The sequence below is a fragment of the Homarus americanus genome, unplaced genomic scaffold (genome assembly GCF_018991925.1).
Source record: "Homarus americanus isolate GMGI-L3 unplaced genomic scaffold, GMGI_Hamer_2.0 scaffold32583, whole genome shotgun sequence".
NCBI lineage: Eukaryota > Metazoa > Arthropoda > Malacostraca > Decapoda > Nephropidae > Homarus > Homarus americanus.
In genome coordinates this window covers 21,928,573-21,953,069 of record NW_024713129.1, presented here as the reverse complement: position 1 = coordinate 21,953,069, position 24,497 = coordinate 21,928,573, and the positions used below count along the sequence as shown (strand labels likewise).

Below are 24,497 nucleotides of genomic sequence, written 5' to 3'. Positions count from 1 at the left end.
CTTCTGATAACTAGACCTACTACTTCTGATAACTAGACCTACTACTTCTGATAACTAGACCTACAACTTCTGATAACTAGACCTACTACTTCTGATAACTAGACCTACTACTTCTGATAACTATACCTACAACTTCTGTTAACTAGACCTACAACTTCTGATAACTAGACCCTACTACTTCTGATAACTAGACCTACAACTTCTGTTAACTAAACCTACAACTTCTGATAACTAGACCCTACTACTTCTGATAACTATACCTACAACTTCTGTTAACTAGACCTACAACTTCTGATAACTAGACCTACAACTTCTGATAACTAGACCTACAACTTCTGATAACTAGACCTACTACTTCTGATAACTAGACCTACAACTTCTGATAACTAGACCTACTACTTCTGATAACTAGACCTACTACTTCTGATAACTAGACCTACTACTTCTGATAACTAGACCTACAACTTCTGATGACTAGACCTACTACTTCTGATAACTAGACCTACAACTTCTGATAACTAGACCTACAACTTCTGATGACTAGACCTACTACTTCTGATAACTAGACCTACTACTTCTGATAACTAGACCTACTGCTTCTGTTAACTCGACCTACAACTTCTGATGACTAGACCTACAACTTTTGATAACTAGACCTACAACTTTTGATAACTAGACCTACAACTTCTGATAACTAGACCTACTACTGTTGATAACTAGACCTACTACTTCTGTTAACTCGACCTACAACTTCTGATAACTAGACCTACTACTTCTGATAACTAGACCTACAACTTTTGATAACTAGACCTACTACTTCTGTTAACTCGACCTACAACTTCTGATAATTAGACCTACTGCTTCTGATAACTAGACCTACTACTGTTGATAACTAGACCTACTACTGTTGATAACTAGACCTACTGCTTCTTATAACTAGACCTACTACTTTTGATAACTAGACCTACTACTTCTGTTAACACGACCTACAACTTCTGATAACTAGACCTACAACTTCTGATAACTAGACCCTACAACTTTTGATAACTAGACCTACTACTTTTGATAACTAGACCTACTACTACTGATAACTAGACCTACAGTTTTTTATAACTAGACCTACTACTTCTGATAACTAGACCTACTACTTTTGATAACTATACCTACAACTTCTGATAACTAGACCTACTACTTTTGATAATAAGACCTACTACTACTGATAACTAGACCTACAGTTTTTTATAACTAGACCTACTACTTTTGATAATTATGGTGTACTGTACTTCCTCTTTACCTGAGTCTGTTTTCCCTTATGCTTGTGGTACCAGAACATGTTATTCATATTCAACTTGTAATCTACTCCTACAAGGGTCCGGGTGTTCTGTCAAAATAGGAATTTTCATCAGTTGAACGGTTTCATAAATCATAGTCACTAACACTTAGGTAATTTTGGCTCTTAATACTTGTAATTTGGTTAATGACCCATTTCACCCACCCACCTGAAGGAAATCGTCTGGTATTAGACAAATAAAATATTACAATTGGCATCCCATAGTGAAGGAATTAGTGGAGATTAATTTTAACCCCTTGTGTATAGGGGTGTGTCTGTTGAATAAAGTCATCTAGTCTTTGCCTTGATAGTCTCTAACAACAGTTTGTGACGGATAGCAAACTGAGAACACCATAGTGAAGAGAGAAGATGAAAGGGGATATAGTTATGATGACAACTAGGAGAAAAGAAATAACAAAGTAATGATATGCATATTACTGAACAATACATGTACAATATTGATCTACTGTAATCTTCAGGAAATTGTTTCCGATTTCAGAATCTCTGTTCAAACTCTATATACAGTTATAGTGTGCTCCACATTAGTCAATGTAAGACACATGAATTGCCAAAATTTCTTGCATGAGTTTCACAACAAAATCTCATCAATTGAAAGTGTTCAATGCCCCTAAAGGACACTTCACAGGGTTTTCCACTCTTAGTATTCATTCATACTAAAGGTTATAGCTTTTATTGTATTAATTTTGGATGTATAGTTGACATCATTGTTAAGTACTGGTAAGAAAATTTCTGGCTGATGGAGACATCTGGCTTCTCCTCGAGGTACAGTAGTGTGTACTGTAGTATTGTTTTCATGAATGAATCACTCTGATTCATTAGGTTAGTTTACTTTTATCCTCTTCACCACTGATCGGCTCGTTAGCCACTTGGGCGATCGGATTCATCCGTGAAAAAATACTACCTTCTTCCCTGAAGACATGCCAGATGTCTCCATCAGCCACAAATTTTCTCACTTTTTATGAAGCCAACTGTGCAACTTGGAGGGTTATAGCATTCCTTATGTCTGTACACTCGAAGCTTGCAACTGAGGCCTAGAATCAGTTTGTAGTAAGGCAGCTGATTGGTTGGTGGTAGGAAATGAGAAGAATCACTACAGTTCTTCACTTCTTTATTCATCTATTGTATTTATATTATGATATTTTAAGGGATAATAACCTTCCTGTGTTGGTCTCTGATAATTTGCTTACTTGGGGGTGCAGAAATTAAGCCATGATCACATGAGCACTTTCATGAGCAATTTCTTGCTGGAAAGTTTTTGGAGTAATTTTCTGGGTGACCGTCATCATCAATTTCTTGACGATTTCCAGCAAGATCCCTGGGTCAAAACACAGCTAATACTGTATTAATGACACAAATCTTGCTTATCAAAGTATTTACAGATATATAACATAGATTAATAACTTTGTGTATAAAATACACTAACAGTCCCTTTATGACTCATTGAGTTTATAATATGGGTGCCGATTTGATGTGTTTGTTTACAAAACACAAGTGCGGCAGCTGTTCACAGTCCATGCACACATGCAGCCCTCCCTACCTCCTACTGTAGCTATGATAGTTCAGCCAAGCTGCAGTACAGTATAATAAAAACTTCCACTCTTTTCCAGCTACTCATGGAGTCCCCATTCGTTTTTCTTCAGTTTCTTTCGGTTCTTTTAAATAATAACAAGAATACCAATGACAGCTGCTGCATCATCTGCATTGTTGTTATATTTTATCTCCCATCTACTCGCACAGTGGCTCTCACTTTTTTTCCTTGCTGGAGAAACTGGAGCAAGAACCATCCATGTGACCATATTTGGAAGATATGGAGTGTAATTTTTTGCTCCAAAGTTCATATTTCAAATGTAATTGCATATAAAAGCACTCTAGTAATATAGATATCTTGAAGAGAAAAAGAAAGAGAATATACAATTTAAAAACACCCTCCTTAACGCCGCCTGACATCCCGTGGCGAGGAGGGATTTACGTCCTCAAATTTGTTTATCATGTTTGTGTTCTCTCCATGATATTTATTTTACCAGTGTGTTTCACAAGCTAACTTTTGCTTCCCCAAGTGTGCAGATTATCAAAGGTCAGCACAGAAAGGTTATTATTTCTTAACATGTCATAATATAAATACTATACAGTAGATGAAATCGTGAAAAACTGTAGTACAGTACAGTAAAACCTTGCTACGGCAGACTAACTGCGGGGAAGGGGTGTCTGGGATAAGAGGTTGTCTGCCTGGGAGAGAAAAAAAAAAAAAAGCCAATTTATCCAATAATTATGAACGAAATACATATTTTTTAATAAAAATAAAAATAAAAAAGTAATGTACATAAAGTACTGTACACTTGCCCCCAAAAATGGAAGGCAGATGCAGCTGGACATGCCTCTGACTGCAAGCCAAATCTGAATGTTTTGAAATTCCGTATTCAGCGCATATTTGCGAGTGAACAGCACCTTTTTCTAACTTTTCTATCACCTTCAACTTTTTGTTCACTGATAAGGTTTTAGGCTTAACCTTCTCACCCCCCTTACGGACACCAAACACTTTCTTAGTGGCCATGGTTATTGTCTAATTTTTCAATAATAATACAGAAATGTATATGTTATGTCAGCCTTCAGCATAATCACATTACTGGCAATGTCAAATAAGTTTCAAAATAAAGTTCAGCACATCTAAATGGTAATAAAACACAATCGACGAAGCGAGAGAGCAGAAGCAGGCAACGCTAATTATGACTGAGCGTGTGACACGCGTTCCTTTGTTTACCAGCGTGGGTGGATCACGAGGTCTGTCTGTCTTGCTCCCTTGAAATTTTAGTTAATGGCAGACATGTCATCGTACAACAAATTATGTCCTACCTTTTTATTTATTTATTTTGAATTTTTTAATTATTTTATTTTTTTAAATATTTTTTGGCAAATAGTTTTGTCTGGCTTAAGCTGGGTCTGCCTTAGTGAGGTTTCACTGTAATTTTTCCTGTGTCCATCCACTAACCAATCAGATGCTTTACTACAAACTGACCCTAGGCCTCAGTTGTAAGCTTCAAGTGAACAGACAGTAGTAGGCAAAATTTGGCTCACATATTCTAAGGTACCGGTCGGCCTAATGCAATTTTATGTGGATTGCAGTAGCTACAGTACAGGATTAGCTGGCAATTAATTGTTTTTATTGGTTGCTTTAGTTTAAGCTGGGAAGGCTGGCATAGGCAAAACTTTACAGTCTAATCAAAGACAGTTCCCAGGCAAAATCAAATTCCCCATTTTGGCAATTTTTTATTAGTGGTCTAAGGTGTAATATAAGTACTGTACCCTGTACAGTATTGTACAGGCATACCTCAATTTCCAAAAGGGTTTCCATTCCTGAAACCCTTTTGGAAATAATGCACATTTTCCCATAGACTCCCATTATGAAAGCTGAGATACATTCCTATGAGAAAAACTTCAAAAACTTCCTCGAAAGTCTTAACCATTACACTGCTCCTAACTTTTTCTAGGAATGCCTTTTTTATTTCAATAAATTAGGAAAATTCAGAAATGTATTAGGTTGTAGCCTGGTCAGAAAAGTCTTTTGGTCCAAGTAAATTAATGTACCAAACAGTGATCAGGGATGCCAAAGAGGTGATTTTATTGGTGATCCTTAAAATAATAAGCAACAAAAACATTGGATAATTGATTTACACAACACAGTACACACACACACACACACACACACACACACACACACACACACAGGGTGTCTATAAAGTCAGTGTGCAGTTTAAAATATTAATAACTTTAGTTCTATAACAGTTAAAAATAATCTGTAAAATGCAATAGAGACAATTTATTCAAGTTTTAACAACTGTAATCCAAGGATTTTAATTTTCAACATATCCACCATCATTACTGAAGCAAAGCATAATGTGATTTTGAAGCCATTCCAAATAGTGTAGGGTTGTTTATCTAGAATAAATAAATAAATAAGAATAAATAAATTTCTTTGTTCCTGTTAAACTTGAATAATTTGCCTCCCTCTTGTATTTTACAGATTGTTTTTCTCTCCTATAGAACTAAAGTTAGTAACATTTTAAACTGCACACTGACTTAATAACAAGTAGAAACTTGTAGTGTAATTGAACATTTGAAATACAGTATAATTGTAATTAAAAATTCATTCAATTATTTATAATTGTAATTGATTTAAAAGGGTGTAATTGCTCCAACCCTGGATGTCACTTATAAAACAAATTTTCTTTGGAGTTGTACACTAGTCTTTTTACAAGTGTGGGTGTTGTCCTCTGTAGTTTATTTTATTGGGAAATTAAAGAAAACATTGATGAACGTTTTAATTAATGTCAGCAGCCAACTTGGAAATAAAGAAACAAAACAAGTAGCTACAGTATTGCTGACAGTGACAATACTGTAATTCCTGTAGCTTGGGGCCATGATCATGTGCTGTATCTACAGTAAGCTTGCTTCACATGGGAGTTCCACTGCATTGTTTATTAGTTTATCTCTTTGTTATATCAAAATAAGTATCACCTCAGTAGGGTTTGTTTTGTCTGGGAACTGGGGAACAGGTACAGTAGTCCCAGTGGATCAGCTGGTTATAGACTCCCTAGCATTGACTTTTTTTTTTCATATATGTGTGTGCGTGCATGCATGTGTGCGTGCGTGATAATTATTAACAACGTTTTATTGAAACAGCTCTGCGGCCCGCAGGTTGAAAATATACATTAGACAAAAATTACTATTACATACAATGACATGGGGTGGGTGGGCCATTTAACAAAAGCTTTCATTACTAAAAGGAGAAGGAACAAGAATTGAACATACAAATTATTATAGTTTACAGTTGATGGCCCGAGCTGGTCTTTTGCCATACTGTGTGAGGTCACGTAGGCCATGTGGTTCAGTGACGCCCGTAGATGTAGACATGAAGGACCTCACGTGGTTATAGAGACACCGGGTGGTGTGGTGTTTACGTTGTGCAGTAACTCGTCCTCAGGTGTTGATATGAAGGACCTCACGTGGTCATGGGGACACCGTTTGGTGTGGGGTGGTGTCACAGTACCTCACACTGCTAGGTGGTGTTGTCAGGTGTAAAGCCGGCCCACTGTTGTTCCCAGGGTGGACGGATTAACACACCGCCTGGTCAGAAGATAGTGGTCGGTTCCCAGGGGTGCTTATCTCACTGGTGGGTCACTGCTCTCGCTGGTATTGTCTCGTGCTGAATTCACTGGCTTAAACACTTCTTTCCGAAACGAAATTGTCACTTTTGAGTATATTGATATCCCGGTGGTGAGGATGGGTTGGGGAGAGGGACTTCGGGAATGGGCTGAATATAGCCAAGGGAGGCAGCTGCCCTAGCAGGAGCAGCACCTGATAGGTCTTGACCCTCCGGTGGTCAAGGATGTAGTGTGTGTGTCAGTCAGTCACATTTCATACCTCTACCATTCTATCTGCTATTGAATATGAAGATGAATATAACCATCTTTTTCTCTGGGGACTTTGCCAGCAAGAGTGAAGTAGTGATGTGAATGGCTGCCTGAGGCCACAGGAACATCAGGCATTTTTAAGTCCACAGATGGAAAAATCTGTCAGTTTTGCTGTAGGCTCACCTTGTTACTGTTGGGTAAATTTAGCACTAATCATGGTATGACAAGACTCATTGATTTTCATCACCTTGTTACTTTAAGAAATTTTGGTTTCTGAAGTGTAACGTGAATTTTCCATGCCTTAAATATCTTGAAAGTGTATAGGTGCTCTGCTCTAGGGTGAGGATGTTCCCTTTTGATTTTGATATTCAGGGATGTGATTTCTCCATTTTTGTTTTCCTTTTTTTTTTTCCATCGGTTTAGGTGACCCACGTGAACCGCGTAGATCTGTTGAGAAAAATGGGGGGGGGGGATGACCATGTCGAGAGAAATGTTTGACAATAAATAACAATAATTGACCCTCTAGGGCCAATTGGCCAGTTTAATGACTCCCATGTGAGGACGATGAGCCAGTATAGTGGCCACACACTACATGTTCATGCATTAATGATTACATCATATTATACAGTACTGTACTCTATTTCTCATTGGCTGAGTATTGCTTGTTTTTCATTCAATTCTTCATTTCTTTAGTATTTCATTGACCAAAAATCAATGACGTCATACAACCCCACCATTAGAAGCATTATAATATGCTGCTCCAGCCTATCTACTTGATCCACCGGCTAAGCATTTTTCATTATAACTAAGTTTCTATAATTTACACTTCTGATGATCTCAATTTATTCTATAACCTATACCATATTTCATAGTTGTATACGGTAGGCAACTCAATAAATCAACAAAGCAACTACCTAGTGTATGTGTATCATTGCTGGACGACTTCTTATTTCACAATATCACTTTGTCAAGGATGTTGTGAAAGTAGAAGCCTTCCAGCGCAGAGCAACAAATATGATACCTTCATTACGTAACAAACCCTATGAAGAGAGGTTGGGGGAACTAGACTTGTTTACATTAAAGAAGTGGCGAATCAAGGTAGATTTATCGAATGTTTTATAATATTCAAAGGTTTCACCAACATTGACCCAAACAAACTATTTAAACTTGATAACTCTCGTACTAGAAGTAATGGGATGAAGCTAAGATGCCGACAGGTACAGTTAGACTCTACAAAATATTTTTTCAGTAGTGACATTGTTAGAGAGTGGAAAAAGCTTCCAGCTTCAGTTATTCAAAGCAATACGATAAACACCTTCAAAAAATACCTCGATTGCTACTTCTCTGACAAAGATACTCCCTTTTTTTTTTTAAGGGACAGACCACCTCGAATGGACCTAAGAGTCTGTGTGGTCTGTGTTTCTATGTAAATCTGTGTGTGTTTCAACAGATACATCATACATCTTCTTTCTTTGCTTGTAGGGGAGCTTCCATCTGTTTCTCATTTTCTCGTAATATGATTGGCTAAAGTCATATGACTCCAGTGCTTCGTATTTTGGCCTAAGCTTTAGGATCGAGTACAGTACTGTATTGGCATTTTTAGGTTCATCATAATATTTAACATTAATCTGAATTATTAATGCATAATAATACCACTCATAACTGGAGATTACCTGCAACTCATTTTAGGGACGGCACATGATACACGAACGGTCCCTGTGTCTCATGACAACCCGTCTGGACTCTATACTACCCCAACTTTACTAGTCTCTTTTTAGTGAGGGGGAAGTGAGGACATACATTTGGGCTTTATCACTGGCAATACCTACGCTTGCCTTCGTTAGTTGTTTGGATTAGCCTTGATCATTTAGTGATTTTCATTCATCATACACCTAACTTTACACTATGGTTAAGTTTGATAATATTGAGATTATTATTTTTATTTTAAACATCTGACTGCAGGAGCAAAAATCATCTGGAGTTAGCTAGATTCAAGGGAAATCAAGAAATACGGTGTAGTTCATGAGGTATTGTACTTTATGGTGTGATAGACAGTTCAGAAGATGTTTTGTAGTACTGTATAGATATTGTGGTGCTTATGGTGTGTGTTGTGGATAATTCATTGAAGTACTGTATTTGCTACCAGCGCCATAAAGAGAAGGAAACAGGCAAAAAGGAGAGACGTGGGATATGTGCAGGTGGGAGGTGATGGTGGTGATACTCTACTGCTTGTCTTCCTTCAATAGTTTCAGTCTGGTGTTCATGAGTGTTCTTTTTCCTTTCATGTTTTTATTTATTTTAGAAAATGTTAATGTTTTGTTTCAGTATTTCTAGAGATTTTTAATGATTTAATCTCAGGAATTTAATATTTTTTGACTGGCAACACTGCGCCGCTCAGTTCGTTCAGATTTAAATCACATGAACCGACTTATCTGAGTGGAAAATGGAAAATTGAGTGAAGTGATTGTGAGTGGTGGAATATCACACGACGCACTGATTGCCAATGGAGGTCCGTGGAATTGTATAGTTAGATACATGTTTGTGCAAACATATATCATACGCTATGGCAGTGCTGTTGCTGAGGCAGTGTTACTGATCAGCTGATGTCTGTAGCCTCAGTGAAGATATCTCGATAATTTTTGTTAAAGAAACAGTTAGAATCAAAGAAAACAGTGTGAGAAAATGGCTCAAAAATCAAGTAAGAGCAGAGATGCCTTCCAGCAACAAAAACAGAAGCCTTTATTCTCCCTAAAAAAACCAGCTGAAGCAATTAAAACTAAGAATAAAACAAAACCAAATGAGTGACTATTATCTGGGAAAGAAAACTAAATAATTTGTTTGTATATACCGTGGAACATGGTTATTTTTCTTATTTTAGTACTGTATTACAAATGAGGCGCATTACAAGGGGGTAAAACGCCACTCCGGGCAAAATGCGTTTTTTGATGGATATCACTATTTTCACCCTTCCTCTACATGTTGGTGTTGGATGTAACCCCCTAGGTAGACTAGAAATATGGTTGAAAGTCCTTCAAAAATAGGGTGTCATTTCGCCTCAGGCCGGGAGCTACGTATCTGGCTGTGCGCTCAGTAAGTAAATGTGGTCACCTCCCGTTCAGAGTGAGAGGAGAACGAGCCAATGACAGCAGTCATCCCGCGGACCATACCCTCTGAATCAGCCAATCACAATGGATTTCCCTTGCTACGTCACAGCTCCTCTGCCAATCCGCGCTCCCAGATGCTGCCTCCCTGTTAGTCTTGCCTCGCTGCATAGCATAAGGCGGTTCAGTGTTTCTACTGCTATTTTGGATAACTTTTCGGTGTAACATGGACGTTATTCGTGTTCCACGGGTGTGAGAAGTGCTACGCACTGTCTGGCCAATTTTAGAGCAAGATTCGAGTGAGGCCGGGCCTTCTGGTGTGGGTTCAGGAGCCCTAAATCCTGAGCGTGTGTCTAGTTACAACAATGCTCACGTGGACACCCCAGCCATGCTTGGTGATAGTGATTTTGGTGGTGAATTTTGTGGTGATTATGGTGATGCAAGTGCTACTGGCGATGGTGATGGCCATTAAAGTTATACGCACTCCTCAGGATTTACGTAACTTCAACTTACTACGATCGTCAGGGATAATATAACAAAGGAACTAAATGAAGTAAGATTGTTTTTACCCAAGATTATGCAAACTTTCTCCGCCTTTGTATTCATATGATAATTACGTTGGGGGGAGAGTGTAGTGGTGTTTCCTGATTATTATTCACTATTATACTAAACAATATTATAAATCTTTGGCTAATAATAGGGACAGAAAGATAAATACTGATAGGCAAATGAGTATTTTATTATTAAAATTTTTGGGGGTGGTTTGGGGGATTTATGGGGCTGGGGGGGGGCGAGTGTTGTTTTTGGTGATCATTAACTTGTTTTACTGTATTAGCCCAAAATAATAAGAAAATTTTGCAGAAAAAGTGATTATTGTTGGTGTGAAGATCAAACACCTGTACATCACGGGCAGTTATTCTCATTCAACTCGCGATAAACTAATAACTATTCACAGTACTAACTTCCAGTTTTCACTGTTCACTAGGAGGGGGATTGAGCTGCACAATAAAATAAAAATAACCCTCTAGCTTAAAAAACAACAAAGTTGTGGTTGTTTGAACTTCAAAAAACTTTAAACGTGATTTTCTCTGCTTTTTAAATTTGGCGCTTCACCCCCTTGTAATGCCTCATATGCTATTGAAACCCCAGTTGCTGCTGCATTAGAGATAAATCCCTTTGGTAAAATTTTGAATCCTTACACAATACAGTGCAAACAAAGCTTACCTTTATTTTATCTTCTCTCAATAATGGTGCATAATTAAAAATATTAATCAAATTCAAGTTAAGTAACAACTATAATTTTTACAGGAATTATTGATGACTAAAAGCATGAAAAATAATGTTGCAATAAATATACATGTTTGATTTTGGGTACTGTGTATTTTAACTCTCAGGCACTCACAAAATGAGTAACAATGTGAGAAATTAAATTAAATATGGTAAAATCTTCCCGGGTAGTTGTTTTTTCCCCAGCTTTATTTTTTGTAAGACCCAGTCATATCCCTGAATATTACTGGGTCAGAGGTCAAGCTTGTGTTTGTATATTCTGTCAAGGGTCTGCAGAATTTATTTATTTTTTTGGTAATGAGAGAAAACTGAATTGGAGCATCACTTGTAATAAACTTGATTTTGTGTTGTAACTTTCAATAATTTTCCTGATCATATGTTGTAGCAGATTGTTTAGTAAAAGTATAATGTGCTAAGGTTTATCATTTTTTTCAGGAGGTTCAGACAGCAATAAGGGAAAGAGCAAAAAATGGAGAAAGCTTTTACAATTTCCACATATATCACAGTGTCTAGATTTAAGAAGCAAATTCGGTAAGTATGGACTGATATAATTGTTTGTCTGCTTAATTATTCTATTGGCAACTCCTAGCTATGTGATTAATGTTTGATGTTTATTCTCTATATTAATACTATATCTGTACCTCTGACTAATACCGGTACTTAATAACCCTGGCAGGTGAAGTAGGTAAAGCAACAACAACATACAGTACTCATTTTTCGAGCCGATAAATGGACCATTTTATTAATTTTGTGAATGATACAGTACAGTTTTGTTCTTGATTCACTGTTTACAATGATGTGTCACACTAGTCAGGTATGGAAGCTGTAAACCTGATGGAGACTTGAGTACAGTTATTAAAGTATTGTATTGAACTTGAAATTATTCTCTCTAATATGGCAGAGAGAATGCTATGAGAATGCTATAAGGAAGTGTCTCCTACCAACAGACCTTCAGAACACCAATACTTCTCATGTATATGTTATAATTGATAGAGTAAAGAGATACAAACCTTAGAAAATGCTGAGCTCATATGGAGTTCATGGAAGTACAGGTATATTGAAGGCTGTCAAGAGTGGATAGAAATAACTGGGGGGATTGCATCAGGGGTGTGTTATGTAACCTGGCTACGGTATGTCTTTATGAGAAACACAAGTAAGAGTGGGCTACTGTGGAGTGTTACCTAGACACACTGCAAGTTACTTATGAAACTTAGTTTGGACTTAAAATACTTAACATTGGAATGCTGAATGAGGTTAATAATAATGCATTAATTTTTAAAAGAAGTTCTTCATTTACTCAAATATTATGAGTCATAATTTTGATGAAGATGTGGTTAATGCTGTTAAAATTTGGTGATACAGGTATTTGCTCAATGACTATATTTCTAATAAGAGAATATGGAAATGTTGGATTAGACCTTAGGTGACATTATTGTGACTAGTAATTGTCAGACTTTTCATGTAAGGCTTTGTGCACCATTTTTAGTACCTAATGATAATGTGTTCATTTCACAGGTGGCAGATGACATTACTGTTCCCTTGAGCTTGGTAATGCCTTACAGATTTTCTTAATGCTTACAACTACTATACAGTATACTGTACTCTCAATTTAACGGAATCCGATATAACAAACTCTAGCTTTAACAGAAGGCATTTTTTCTGTTATTTTTCACTCGATGTAGTGAACTAGTTTGCTAAAGTTATATTAATTCTGTGAACTTGCTCACACCTACTTCAACCTGTGGTGAATGTACTAAACATATAAAAACGATAGATAATAATATAAAAAACATCATATAAGATGCACCCCCATTTTAGCAGGAAGTATTTAGGAAACTGTTACCACTAACATAATGTACTTGATAGAACCACACAGGAAAAGGGAAACACTAGAGCTTTTGACTTTATTCAAGACATCTTCAGAGGCAACTGAATTTACAGGAACCGAGAGAGGCTTATTTAAATCGAGTGATCTTACATAACATCGGGTCAGGTCAGTAACATGGGATCCGCTAATCCGCACACCACCTCCACTGCAAACGAAAGAATAGCTTATAAGAAAATGAGTGACATAACAACAGGCAAGGTCAAAAACATGAGACCCACTAATCATCTACCCTACATCCACCTCAAATACTTTCAAAGCATTTTTAACATTAGGCCTGTTATTATTCATTAATTAATACCCCAACATCACACACACAACATGTAGAGTTTAAAGACTTGTGTGAGACACTGTGAGTTGGAGGGGGGAGGCTGGCTGGTGTAGGTTTAATCATTGATAATATAAAATATTAAATACTATAGAACAAATAATATATATATACACCTGTAATTTGACACCAAAATTACATGACAAGCCGAATAATAAGGCAATATTTTCACCCAGACCTCTCCACTTATATGTACTATGTTAATTACTAAAAAGCCATAATTTTGAATATATTACCATACTTTTCTCACTTTGTACTCAAATATACTAAGTTAAAGGACTAAAATATTGTTCTCTACTGCAAACTAAGGGATGTTTATACTCAAATTAATTGCTGTCTTATATAAGAATTCCAGCAATGCAAGTTATATTCTGCTAAGTCAAGTCAGTGCCATTTTATAAGCGAAAAACTTAAACTCCCCGTCTTGTACAATTGTGAATCCCTGACCCCTTCCCTGATAACTACCCACTTGGTAATCTCCCCTCCTGGCTGTCCACACCTCACCTCCCCCTTCATCCTCCCCCTAACCAGAAGGCAATAAGGATTTAGAAGGTGAAAGTGGTTTTAAGCTTAAAGTTTTTCTTTTATAAAATGTTACTGACTTAGCAAAATATAACTTACATTGCTGGAACCCTTGTAAGATAGCAATTAATTTGAGTACTGTATGAACATCTCACAATTTGCACAAGAGATCAATTTTTTGTTCATTAGCTTAGTACATTTGAGTACAAAGTGAGTGCGGTAATTATGTTGCTCAAAATTATGACTTTTTCACAGGGAAAAGTCTGTATAACTATACCGTAGTCACTTTACACTAGCTTGGCCCAGAAGCTACGCCCCCATCTCTATAAGCGAGCTGATTGGTTCATATCAAATGTTCATTTCGCTGTCTATTTATTCATACTAATGTGTTCACTATTTATTATCAGACCTGTTCTCCATAATAATGTTAAAAATTATGAAAATAAAAATGCAAATGATTTTACGGCATTAGCACATCAAAGAGGACGTTAAAATTTTTAAAATATGCATAACGAACGGTCGAAGCCAAACAGAAAGTAACCAAACATATATTACCAAACATATAGCACAATAGACAAATACCTACAGTTCCTAAGGGCTAGATATATCGCAAATCATTGTTTAACTGAAGAAATTATAAACATACGTGTAGTTCGTGGGGAGGTACGCTCAGGGGAACAGCCACAGGGATGGAGCAAACTGCAGAGTTGCCAACAACATTTTACACCAAGTCATTTAATGACTTATTGTTGCTTGATGTTGATATTATACAGTACTCCACCTTTCATACTTAATTGAAAATTGTTCAAGTACATTACTGTATTAATACTGGTAATTATTTTTGTATTTGATACAAATTTTGAAGATGTGAATGGAGTAAAGCTCTTTACCTCTTGATTGTATTGTTGCATTGTACTGTTCCAGTTATGTCGAGTCTCTTATTTAAGATCATGTAGCTTATTTATGAGTATAGGTATTCAGATGTATTACCTTACTGTAAATCTTTCTGTAGGTGATGCATACTTAATGAAGTGTTGTCATAGGAATTGAGCAAAGTTCCCTAATGTCTTTCCTTATTTCTTTTTTATTGCAGATGTAAAGTACAGCTATGTAGTGGATCAGCAGCCAATAGGGAGACTGTTGTTTAGGCAGTTTTGTGAAACTGTAAAGCCTATGTACCACAAGTACAATATTTTCCTAGATGAAGTTGTAAGTCCTTGTTGAGTATTGTACATTTGATCTTCTCTTGGAATACTTAAACCTGCTTACATCTTCTTTACCTAATTCTCAGTATAGTATTCAGAATTCTCCAGTTCTCCAATTTCTTCACTGTTTTAGGTATTGTCTTATAAGATGCAGTAATTCTAAATATAGTAGGACCACATAATTGAGTAAATAGAAAACATAGTTTAGTAAAATTTACTTTTGAGCATTGCATGTAATTGTCCTGTTCTTTTGGAGTACTGATGAAATTTTATTGAAGGCACAGGACTATAATTCTTGTGATGTGTCTTTGAATGTCAAGTATTTCTCATTTGACTACAAAATATGACTTGCTCTATTTAAATTTTTCTCGTTGAATATTATTATTTTTTAATTCAGTCAACTGTGGAAATGTAATGATGAGGGAACTAAGCAGGTGTGTGTGTGTGTGTCTCTCTCTCTCTCTCTCTCTCTCATTCATTGATAATTTCTTCCCATGACCACAGTTGCCATCATAACCTCTTGATTATGTCCCACATTTTCCTATTGTCTTTATTTTTGTCTTTTGTATCTTGCTCACTTCTGGCTTCCTTCTTCCTACCCAGCTGCTTGACTGACCCTGATGAGTCAACCCCTGCCCTTTCCACTAATTGTGCCTCACATTGCAAGCAAATAGCAAGTGCTTTATAAAGGTGATATCCAAACCATGTAGACCTGTGTATCAAATGTTGCCTCGTGAGTCTGGAGATGGTGAAAAGTGTTGGGATTATGATTGATCATCTCTAGTCCTCCCACCTGTTGCTTCCCAACCTTGAAACAACACTTGATGGAGAAGTCTACATGCAGGTTTGATTATCAAATAAGTGAAGCATTTGTTCCTTGCTTGTTATGTAAGGCATAAACATGTGGAAAGGGCCGGGGTTGACTGATCAAGTGCAGTCAGTAGTATATTAAATGTTTGGTTCCCTTCAATTCATTATGGGAAAATGCATCACAAGTCTTTTGATAAGTATATATTTATAATATATTAAACCCAAATCAATTTGCACTTGTACATGCAAATTATTCTTATGTTTTTTGTGCTTGTAATTCATTGGCTATGGTGAGGTACACTGAAGTCTGTCTCTATTGAACAACCATCCAAGTTGCTGAATTTATTTCTACTTGTAAGCAGAAGTTCTCGTTGTCAGTATTTTTGTTTACTTTTAACGCATACAGTAATTCCCCAGGTTACTGAGGGGATGTGTTTGTGAAAAGTTGACTGTAACGTGAAATTCCTTAATGTGAACCCCATTTCCCATTGGCTTCCATTATATAATTGACATGCATTCCTAAAGAAATTTTTTTGGCAAAAAGAAGTAGTACAAGCACACTTATGAATGAAAATACACATTTTTAAACACATACATTGATTATTTTCTGATATGATAATTAGTAAAACCTCGATAAATTGGACTTCAGTATATCAGAATTCGCTTTTTTTTTGGACTCGGAGGTGCTCTGGTCACCAGAAATACTAAAAAAAACATATATATATATATATATATATATATATATATATATATATATATATATATATATATATATATATATATATATATATATATATATATATATATATATATATATATATATATATATATATATGCAGGAGCCCCCCAAATTCGCGGGGGTTAGGTTCTCAAAATGGCCGCGAATCGCCAAACCCATGAATAACATTTGCGGACCGGGGAAGGGGGGTTACATTTTGACAGTTATTTCTTTTACTTGTATTGTATACATGTGTGTATAATGTTTGCCCCTCATGTAACGAGGATGGCTGGCCAAAGGGCCACCTAGGCGTGAATTTGTTTAAAGTGTAGAAGCTGTCACCAACACAACAACCACACCCTGAGTTAACGAGTTGCATGACCTAGTGTCAAGGAATAGTCCGAGAAGACCGGATAACTCGCCAACTGCACTGGCTAACCAATCCCACGGAACATGATCCTCAAATTGATTAACATCCAGGTTCCCAATTACTGCTGGGCAGACAGAGGCATATGGCATAAAAAAACTTGCCCATAGCTTCACCCTGCCCGGGGATCGAACCCGGGACCGCTCTCTTGTGAGGCAAGCTTGCTGACCATTACACCACAGGTTGCCATAGAATGTGTGTGTCTACACACACACACACACACACACACACACACACACACACATATTTACAATACAGGTAAAGGAAATTACTGTCTCTAGAACGAATGGCTCCCTGTCCCAGCCGCGAAAATGCCGACAACTTTAAAAATACCCACAGACATTCTTGGGTACATTCAGGGTGTCATTTGCGAATAATAGAGGACCGCAAAATAAAAATCCATGAACTTGGTGGGCCTCCTGTATACAGTATATATAAAAATTGTGTGTTTTAAGAAATGCGGAAGATTAATAAAAAAAATCTTACGAAATGAACCACACTTACTGAATACTGTACAGTGGTCTAATCAGATTTGCTATAGGCCGACTGAGAACTAAGGCACTTGAGTATGTAAGCAGGCTGGGGCTGATCAGGTGTTGCCACATTCGTCACTAGGCAGATTTATTTATTTATTGATTCAGTATTATGTTCTCATATGATTGGTTTATGGTTCATCATGATTAATATAACATCTTCAGTAAGAGAGAAAAAATACAATGCTGTATGTGATTTATAATATGACTTGAAAATAAAAGGATGAGCTGTATGAGAAGGTTATTTACTCAAGATGCGTTCGTGTGAGAGCTTTCAGTAGACCAGCTTACAACAGGGTTCACAATAATACACTGTATAATATTTGATATGAAGATACCTTCCTAACAACGCTATTTACTACCTTTTAGTGTTATAAGATGACTCAATTTAGCTACTTGTACACTTAGACAAATGATTAATGAATAAACCAGGGTATATGAAGATACATAATACTGTACAGTACACTACAATATTACTTATTAAATAATGATAAATACACTGCTGTACAATAGTATTTATTAAATGGTGATAAATACATGACTGTACTGTACTAATTTACTAAGTGTTGAAGACAGACATTGTGGGAAGGCAATCAGCTGTTTGCCCTTTGTAAACAAATGACTCATGGTGTTCAGTGTGGATTTCTTTTTTCAGGAAAGCTGATTCTTTTATTAAATTTTTTTTCTTCAATTTCAATTGTTTTTTCCTTGATAGAGGAAGCGGGATCCTAGTGGTGTCACTAGGTACCCCTGTACAATGACACCAGAAGCATCTGGCAAGTGTAACAAGTATATACATTATAAATATTATAAAGGGCTTACTAAAGCCTAAGGAAGGAAGGAAGGATATTCCTTTAACACATAATCAATGTTATTTACATAATATCTGGCCAGTATGGGGAGGATCATCGTGTCTCCGTCAGGGGGTCGTGGAGTGGTGGTCCAGCAGGCGTCACGGAAGCGTTGTGTGTGGGGACATCTTAGGAGGTAGTGGATAAGGGTGCTGCTGTCGGGTCTTCTGCATAATGCACAAGAGCGTTGCTCAGGGGATGCGGGGATACCAATCTCCCAAGCAAAGTCACCCAAGATTCTTTTATGATGATATTTTATCAACTTGGCACCAAATAATCCTGAATTATATGAGAAATGTGGTGATATTGCATAAAGATGTTTTAAAGGAATCTTGGGGGAGAGATAGGGAGGGAGCCACCCACCCATGCTCCCCCTCCCCTCTGCCAGCCGCTCCCAGATAAAAACTCATCTTCTACATACAATATAATTCTACACTTATTTGTTCTTATTTTTATCTTTATAGGACTGTACAATATACAGTTTTCTTTTTATTCATAAGACAAATTCTGTGGTTACTTACATATAACACTACAGTAAATAACAATTATCTCAGTGAAAGCAGATGTTGACGACCACTCTTATGTGTGATTTTCAACCCAAAGAATTCTGTTTCATATTTTTTTCTTGTTGATGTAATATTCTTCTAATAACCTTGTTATACACTTAAAGACCTTAATTGATGAAGTGCAGTCATAACAACTGATTTTCTTTGAACAGTTCAGATAAGCAGTGTTATCCTCCCCCCCCCTCCCAAATATATTCACTTTTTTAGGACTGGGGTCTGCGCCAATTAGTCCGATTTATCGAGGTTCTACTGTGATACATAAAACACTTGAATTTAACTCACCACAAATGATGTTGAGTGCTGTGTAAGGTGATGTGGTGCAATGGGAATTACTGGGAGATGTAGCAAGCCCTAATGTTTTTGCAATCTGGCTAAGTTTATCTCTCACAACAAACCTTCATAAAACATCAAGTTTTATATCCAACGTAATTCCTTTACGGGCTCTTTTAGCACCACTGCTTTCACTTGTACCTGATTGCCTCTTCCCACTCATCATGATTATGGGTAATACACTGGACAGTCTTGAATAAGGTACGTATATAAGTGTTAAATTCAAGAGCTGGGGTCGAAAGATCAAGCGTATGTGCTGGAAGATATAAATAAACTGAGTCCAGTGACATGAATACACAGCTTACCCAGGCTTGATGAGAGCAAACACCAAGAAATCCCACCAAATAAATTGTATATTTTTGTTTTTTCTATAGTGATTTTTGTGTTGAAAATGTACCCACTTTACGGGCCGTATCCCAAGGTTTGTGGTCACAGTTTACAAATTCCGCCTGGGTGAACTTCTGCAACTTGAGTTACTGTAACCTGGGGGAGACTTGTGCTGTTATAATACTATTTCCCCATCTAGTATGAGATGTATTGTTATCTCTATGTTTTATATGGTGTTTACCCACTGAGCACATGAATCCTCTAGTTTTAAATAAGCAGACTCCGAAGGAAGAGGTTATTGGAAAGAGCTGCAGTTTGTGTGTCAGTACAGTAGCTCAAATTGATGATTATTCATTGTGAGGTAGATGATAGCTGAGGGATTCTTGTAGACTGAACATTGTGTGATATATGATCTGGCATTAAATCCTGGTAGTGTTGCAAGTACAACAGCTTCTCAGTAATGTAAGGTGATATATTGACTAATTCAGTTCTTGCTTTGTGGGATATTAGTGAATATCAAAGCCTTCAAATTTGGCCATGTCACTATAGTATGCATTATATTGTTAATCCTCTTCATTGGTTTTGTCCTCCGTGATCAGTTCTCTGGCTTGATCATGGTTAAATTTTTTTTGTTGCAGGAAATTTACCAAGTTGAGGTGGACGAGAAGAGACAGGAGGTTGCACATACCCTTTTTAACAAATATTTACAACCAAGGGTAAGTTTTATTTTAGGAGTGTTATATCTGTTGGTCTGTATGTCTATTTATCCATGTTTGTCTTTGTCTAGCATGACATTCCAGTCTCACCCTATAAATTGCCACGGATGGTTCAGTTATTCATAGCTCCTTAACTCTATAGTATGTACACAGTCACCAGTCTTCAACATGTCAGTGTTTTGAATTACCTGATCCTCCATACATGACTGTTGCTTCCCTATAATGTTCAGGGACATGCCATAAAGGCTCATTAATTTAACAGCTTCCATCACTCTATTAGTGCTTATGCCAGAATATGAAGTGAAGCTAACACCACTAGTCAGTCCTTTGAATCTTGCAGGACCTTTCTCTCTATGCAAGTGTGTTTGTTTTCAGTGATGCTTTAAAATGTTACCCTAATTTGTTGACCAAAGTGGGCAAAAAACAAAATGATGAACACCCACCTACCTACCTACAAATTATACAGTACTTTCTCACCCCTGTTGGCCCACTATATATTTAAAACATCCATTGTCATTTTAGCATTTTTTCCTAACACCTGTATTGAATTATAGCACCAGTTAATCATCATCATTAACGTTTTAGTCATTTTCTTCACTTTCTTGGATTAGCTGTGATTACCTGATGACTTCTCCTGGCTGCATGATCCCTTGTAACTTCACTTGTCAGGTGCATATCCCTGAGATCATTTCACATAACTTCATCCTGTGTTATTCTTGGCTTACTCCAAGCTCTCCTCCCTTTCAAATTGATCTGATTGTTCTCCATTCTCTCCACATGGCTGAACCGTCTCTGCTTACCTCTATGCAAAATGTCACCAATACTCTTTTTGCCTAACTTAGCTCTGAATAGGGTTTCCTATCTCTCAGTGTCACATTACACATACATATCACCATTCTTATTTCAGTTTAAACAAATCTCTGTTTGGCATCTTTAAAAGCCCATGCTTTCATTGACATATAACAAACACTCTACATACAACACAAGTTGTATACTGTATACAGTACATGTATCCTTGATAATCACGGGACCCTATAATCGCTGATCTGGTTTAACACGGTATCCTCAATTGCGACCACGTGTACACTTATCACTGATTGATCTGGGTTATCGTGGAATTATCATGGGACAATGGCGGGTCTGTGAGAGCCAGCGGTAGCAGTAATTGCCAAGAGATGGCAGCATGGCTTGTGGCACCAGCTTCCAGTGACAGCATTTGTTTCTCTGCACTGTTTTTGTCGGTCTTTGAAGATGGTTTCCTGCTCCGTGCTTGTTTTTAGTGCAGATTTTGTAACTTTTACTTACCCTCCACCATGGCACCCGTGAACAAGAAAAATGTTAAGGTTCCTGATCCAGCCAAGCGACTAAGACGTGTGTATTCTCTGGTTGATTGTCCCGATGTTCCTGAGAAGGATAAGCATGCACTTGACAACACACCCATTGCATTTTACTGCCTCCCTCCACTCCACCTCTCTAATCACCTCCACCTTTCTGCTTTCTCACTCCATAATTTAAAATTTATGTATCGTAATATGGAAGGAATACAACGTTGATCATTTATACTTACACTCAGTTCTGTGGGGAGACATCAGCTGCTCAGTTGTGTCTGGCAGTGTTGCAGCCAGTGTTACCTAATAAACTGACTGACGCATCATCTCCTTACCACAATTTCCCCCTTCACCACCAGCTCCATGATCACCAACAACACCACTACCTCTATTATCACCACCTAAATCATAATTTCTGTGATGGATTTGCTTTAGCCAGAGCAGATTAGCACAATGTCCACTACACAATATCCTGCCTACTTTCCATCTTCATCCCTCTCCCACCCACTGAGTCTCACCGACCCTCTGCTTCTCATTCTACTTTGACTGTCATTCATGGTACAATACTGTACTACAATATTGTACAGTACTGTACTTTGTTTATTTGTTATTCATTAATGAGGAAAGATATGTTATTAGTATTAGATTTTTTAGTGTACCTACACACTTTTGGGGATATATTTTGGTCAGTTAGGGGATGCATCTTTGGGGTTGTGGATGAAAAATTTTTTCCCTTTATGTGTTTCGATATGTACGGTTTTGCTTATCACAGTGGTTTTCTGGAACCTAACCCCCATGATTATCGAGGATACATGTACATCAAGTGCATCATTAAACAATCTTCAGACATGAATACAAAGCCCTATTATCACTGATGCACCTAATAATGCACAGTAAATGTTAACAGCTTGGGTAGTAAGTCCAAAGAGTAAACACGGTGGAGGAGTTAAGAGATTATGTCAGGCTGTCTGGGGCAAGAAAAGACATACAGTATGTGTAGTTGTACATTAACACATCATTAACATTATTCCTTTGGAAATGATACATCACAAAATAATCTGAAAAACATTTACCTCTGGGTGAGTTTTCAGTTGGGTGGGACAGTCGAGTTCCTTGGTGAGGTCAGGTAGTCCTACCTTTGCTCACTCATGTGGAGGGACTATGTTATGGGATTTCAGAATCAGTTCATCATTTTCATATTTCTCTGTATTTTTTGTTTTACTCAGATCAAGTGATGGACTATTTTGTTGTTGGTTCTTATGTCTTGTAATGCCTAATGTTATCTACTTTGTAAGACCAAATCTTAACAGACTTCTTATACAAACAAAATACATATTGAATTGTTCAGTACAATTAAAAGGGTTTTTAAAATCTATGCTTAATGCAGTCAACTGTGTAGTTTGTCAGTTGTGTTCTTGGAACATTGTACAACTATGGTAGTCAAGATGAAGATAAGAATGATACAGTATGAAGGTATTGATTTTTTAATGCTCAAGGGTTCTTGCTTTATATCCTCAGATCCCTCTACACATTTTCAGTATGATATAAAAGGTACGTAATTGTGGCTGACAGAAAGCTGAATAATATTAAAAGATTTATTACAACATTTCTAAATGGTAATATTTCTATTATTTTTTTCCCTCAGTCCAAAGAGTGGCAGATAGTAGGAATCCTAAATGAGTCCCTGATAGTGACTTGTAAGGAGAACCTCGAGACTGCAGGGAAAGAACTGTTTCTTGGCTGTGCTGCAGAAGTCAAGCTCTTCCTGGCCAATGAGCCTTTCAAGGAATTTGAGGCTTCCATGTACTTTAATAGATATCTACAATGGAAATGGCTGGAAAGGTGAGTTTCATAGTAACACAACTGCTTCAGTTCTTAAATTGATCATTTATTCTGAGTTGCACCTCTCAGACGAGTAGCTTTTGAGGATGAATTTAGGTAATGCATTTGACATCAAACTTTGCCAATTTTGGCTTGTTTGATGTTCATTATATAGTAATAAAAGATCAAAATTAGTTGATAAAAGATTGGTTTGTATTAAGACTCAGGTACTCCTCTGCCTCCATGAGTGAGTAGATACAGAGGTCACCTCCTGTCTTAGGGGTTGCTGATTTGTGCCCCACTAGCTGTTATTTATTATGGTAATATATCTAGATGGCTCAAAAGTTTAACTGCAACATGCATTAAAACAGGATCTAAAACTTGTAATTAGTATGTGAAAACCAGTGACATTAACCTGTTGAGGAGTAGTGTCACATTTGGGTATTTTCTTTTGGCTAATGCCAGAGAATTTCGTTCATTTGCGAGAAACCCAAATCCTTGTTTAGAATGTTTAGGAGTACCAAAACAGTATTGATAATTTAAAGAACTAAATTTATTTGAAATGTATCTCCACCACCAGGTACATTATTTACACATTTTCTTGACATTGGTAGATCATGAATCTGTTCCATTGTCTCAGTACTGTTTTTTAGGTTGTATTTAATTATTTTGGTTGTACTTGATGTTATTAGGAGGTTGTTCTGTCAGTACACTACATTTATAGGTCTATTAATTGGTTCACAAAAATTAACCCTACCTAACTGCATATTGTAATTTAATATCTATCTACTGTTTTGTTATTTCTAAACTAAATAAAATATACTGTACACTTGGTACATTACCTTATTGGAGGGCTGTCAAGGCCACCACGGGGAGTGAGGTGGGGTGGACTGATTTGAATTTTCAATCTCGCCATCTATTGGATTATTGAGGATCACTTACGGATAGTGGAAAAGAGATGAAAAGAATGCAATTTTCAGATA

General features: G+C 36.9%; 1 protein-coding gene across 3 annotated transcripts in view; it reads left to right on the top strand.

The window, feature by feature from the left end:
* Positions 1–24,497, top strand: part of LOC121869335 (G protein-coupled receptor kinase 2-like) — a 60,824-nt gene that overhangs the window by 2,580 nt on the left and 33,747 nt on the right. For 2 of the 3 annotated variants that reach the window (XM_042370656.1, XM_042370639.1), the window contains exons 2-5: positions 11,583–11,678; positions 14,976–15,091; positions 20,288–20,365; positions 23,339–23,535. In XM_042370656.1, coding sequence (XP_042226590.1) covers positions 11,583–11,678; positions 14,976–15,091; positions 20,288–20,365; positions 23,339–23,535 — 487 coding nt within the window. The remainder of the gene's footprint in view (positions 1–11,582; positions 11,679–14,975; positions 15,092–20,287; positions 20,366–23,338; positions 23,536–24,497) is intronic. The other variant, XM_042370647.1, reaches the window with a different exon arrangement.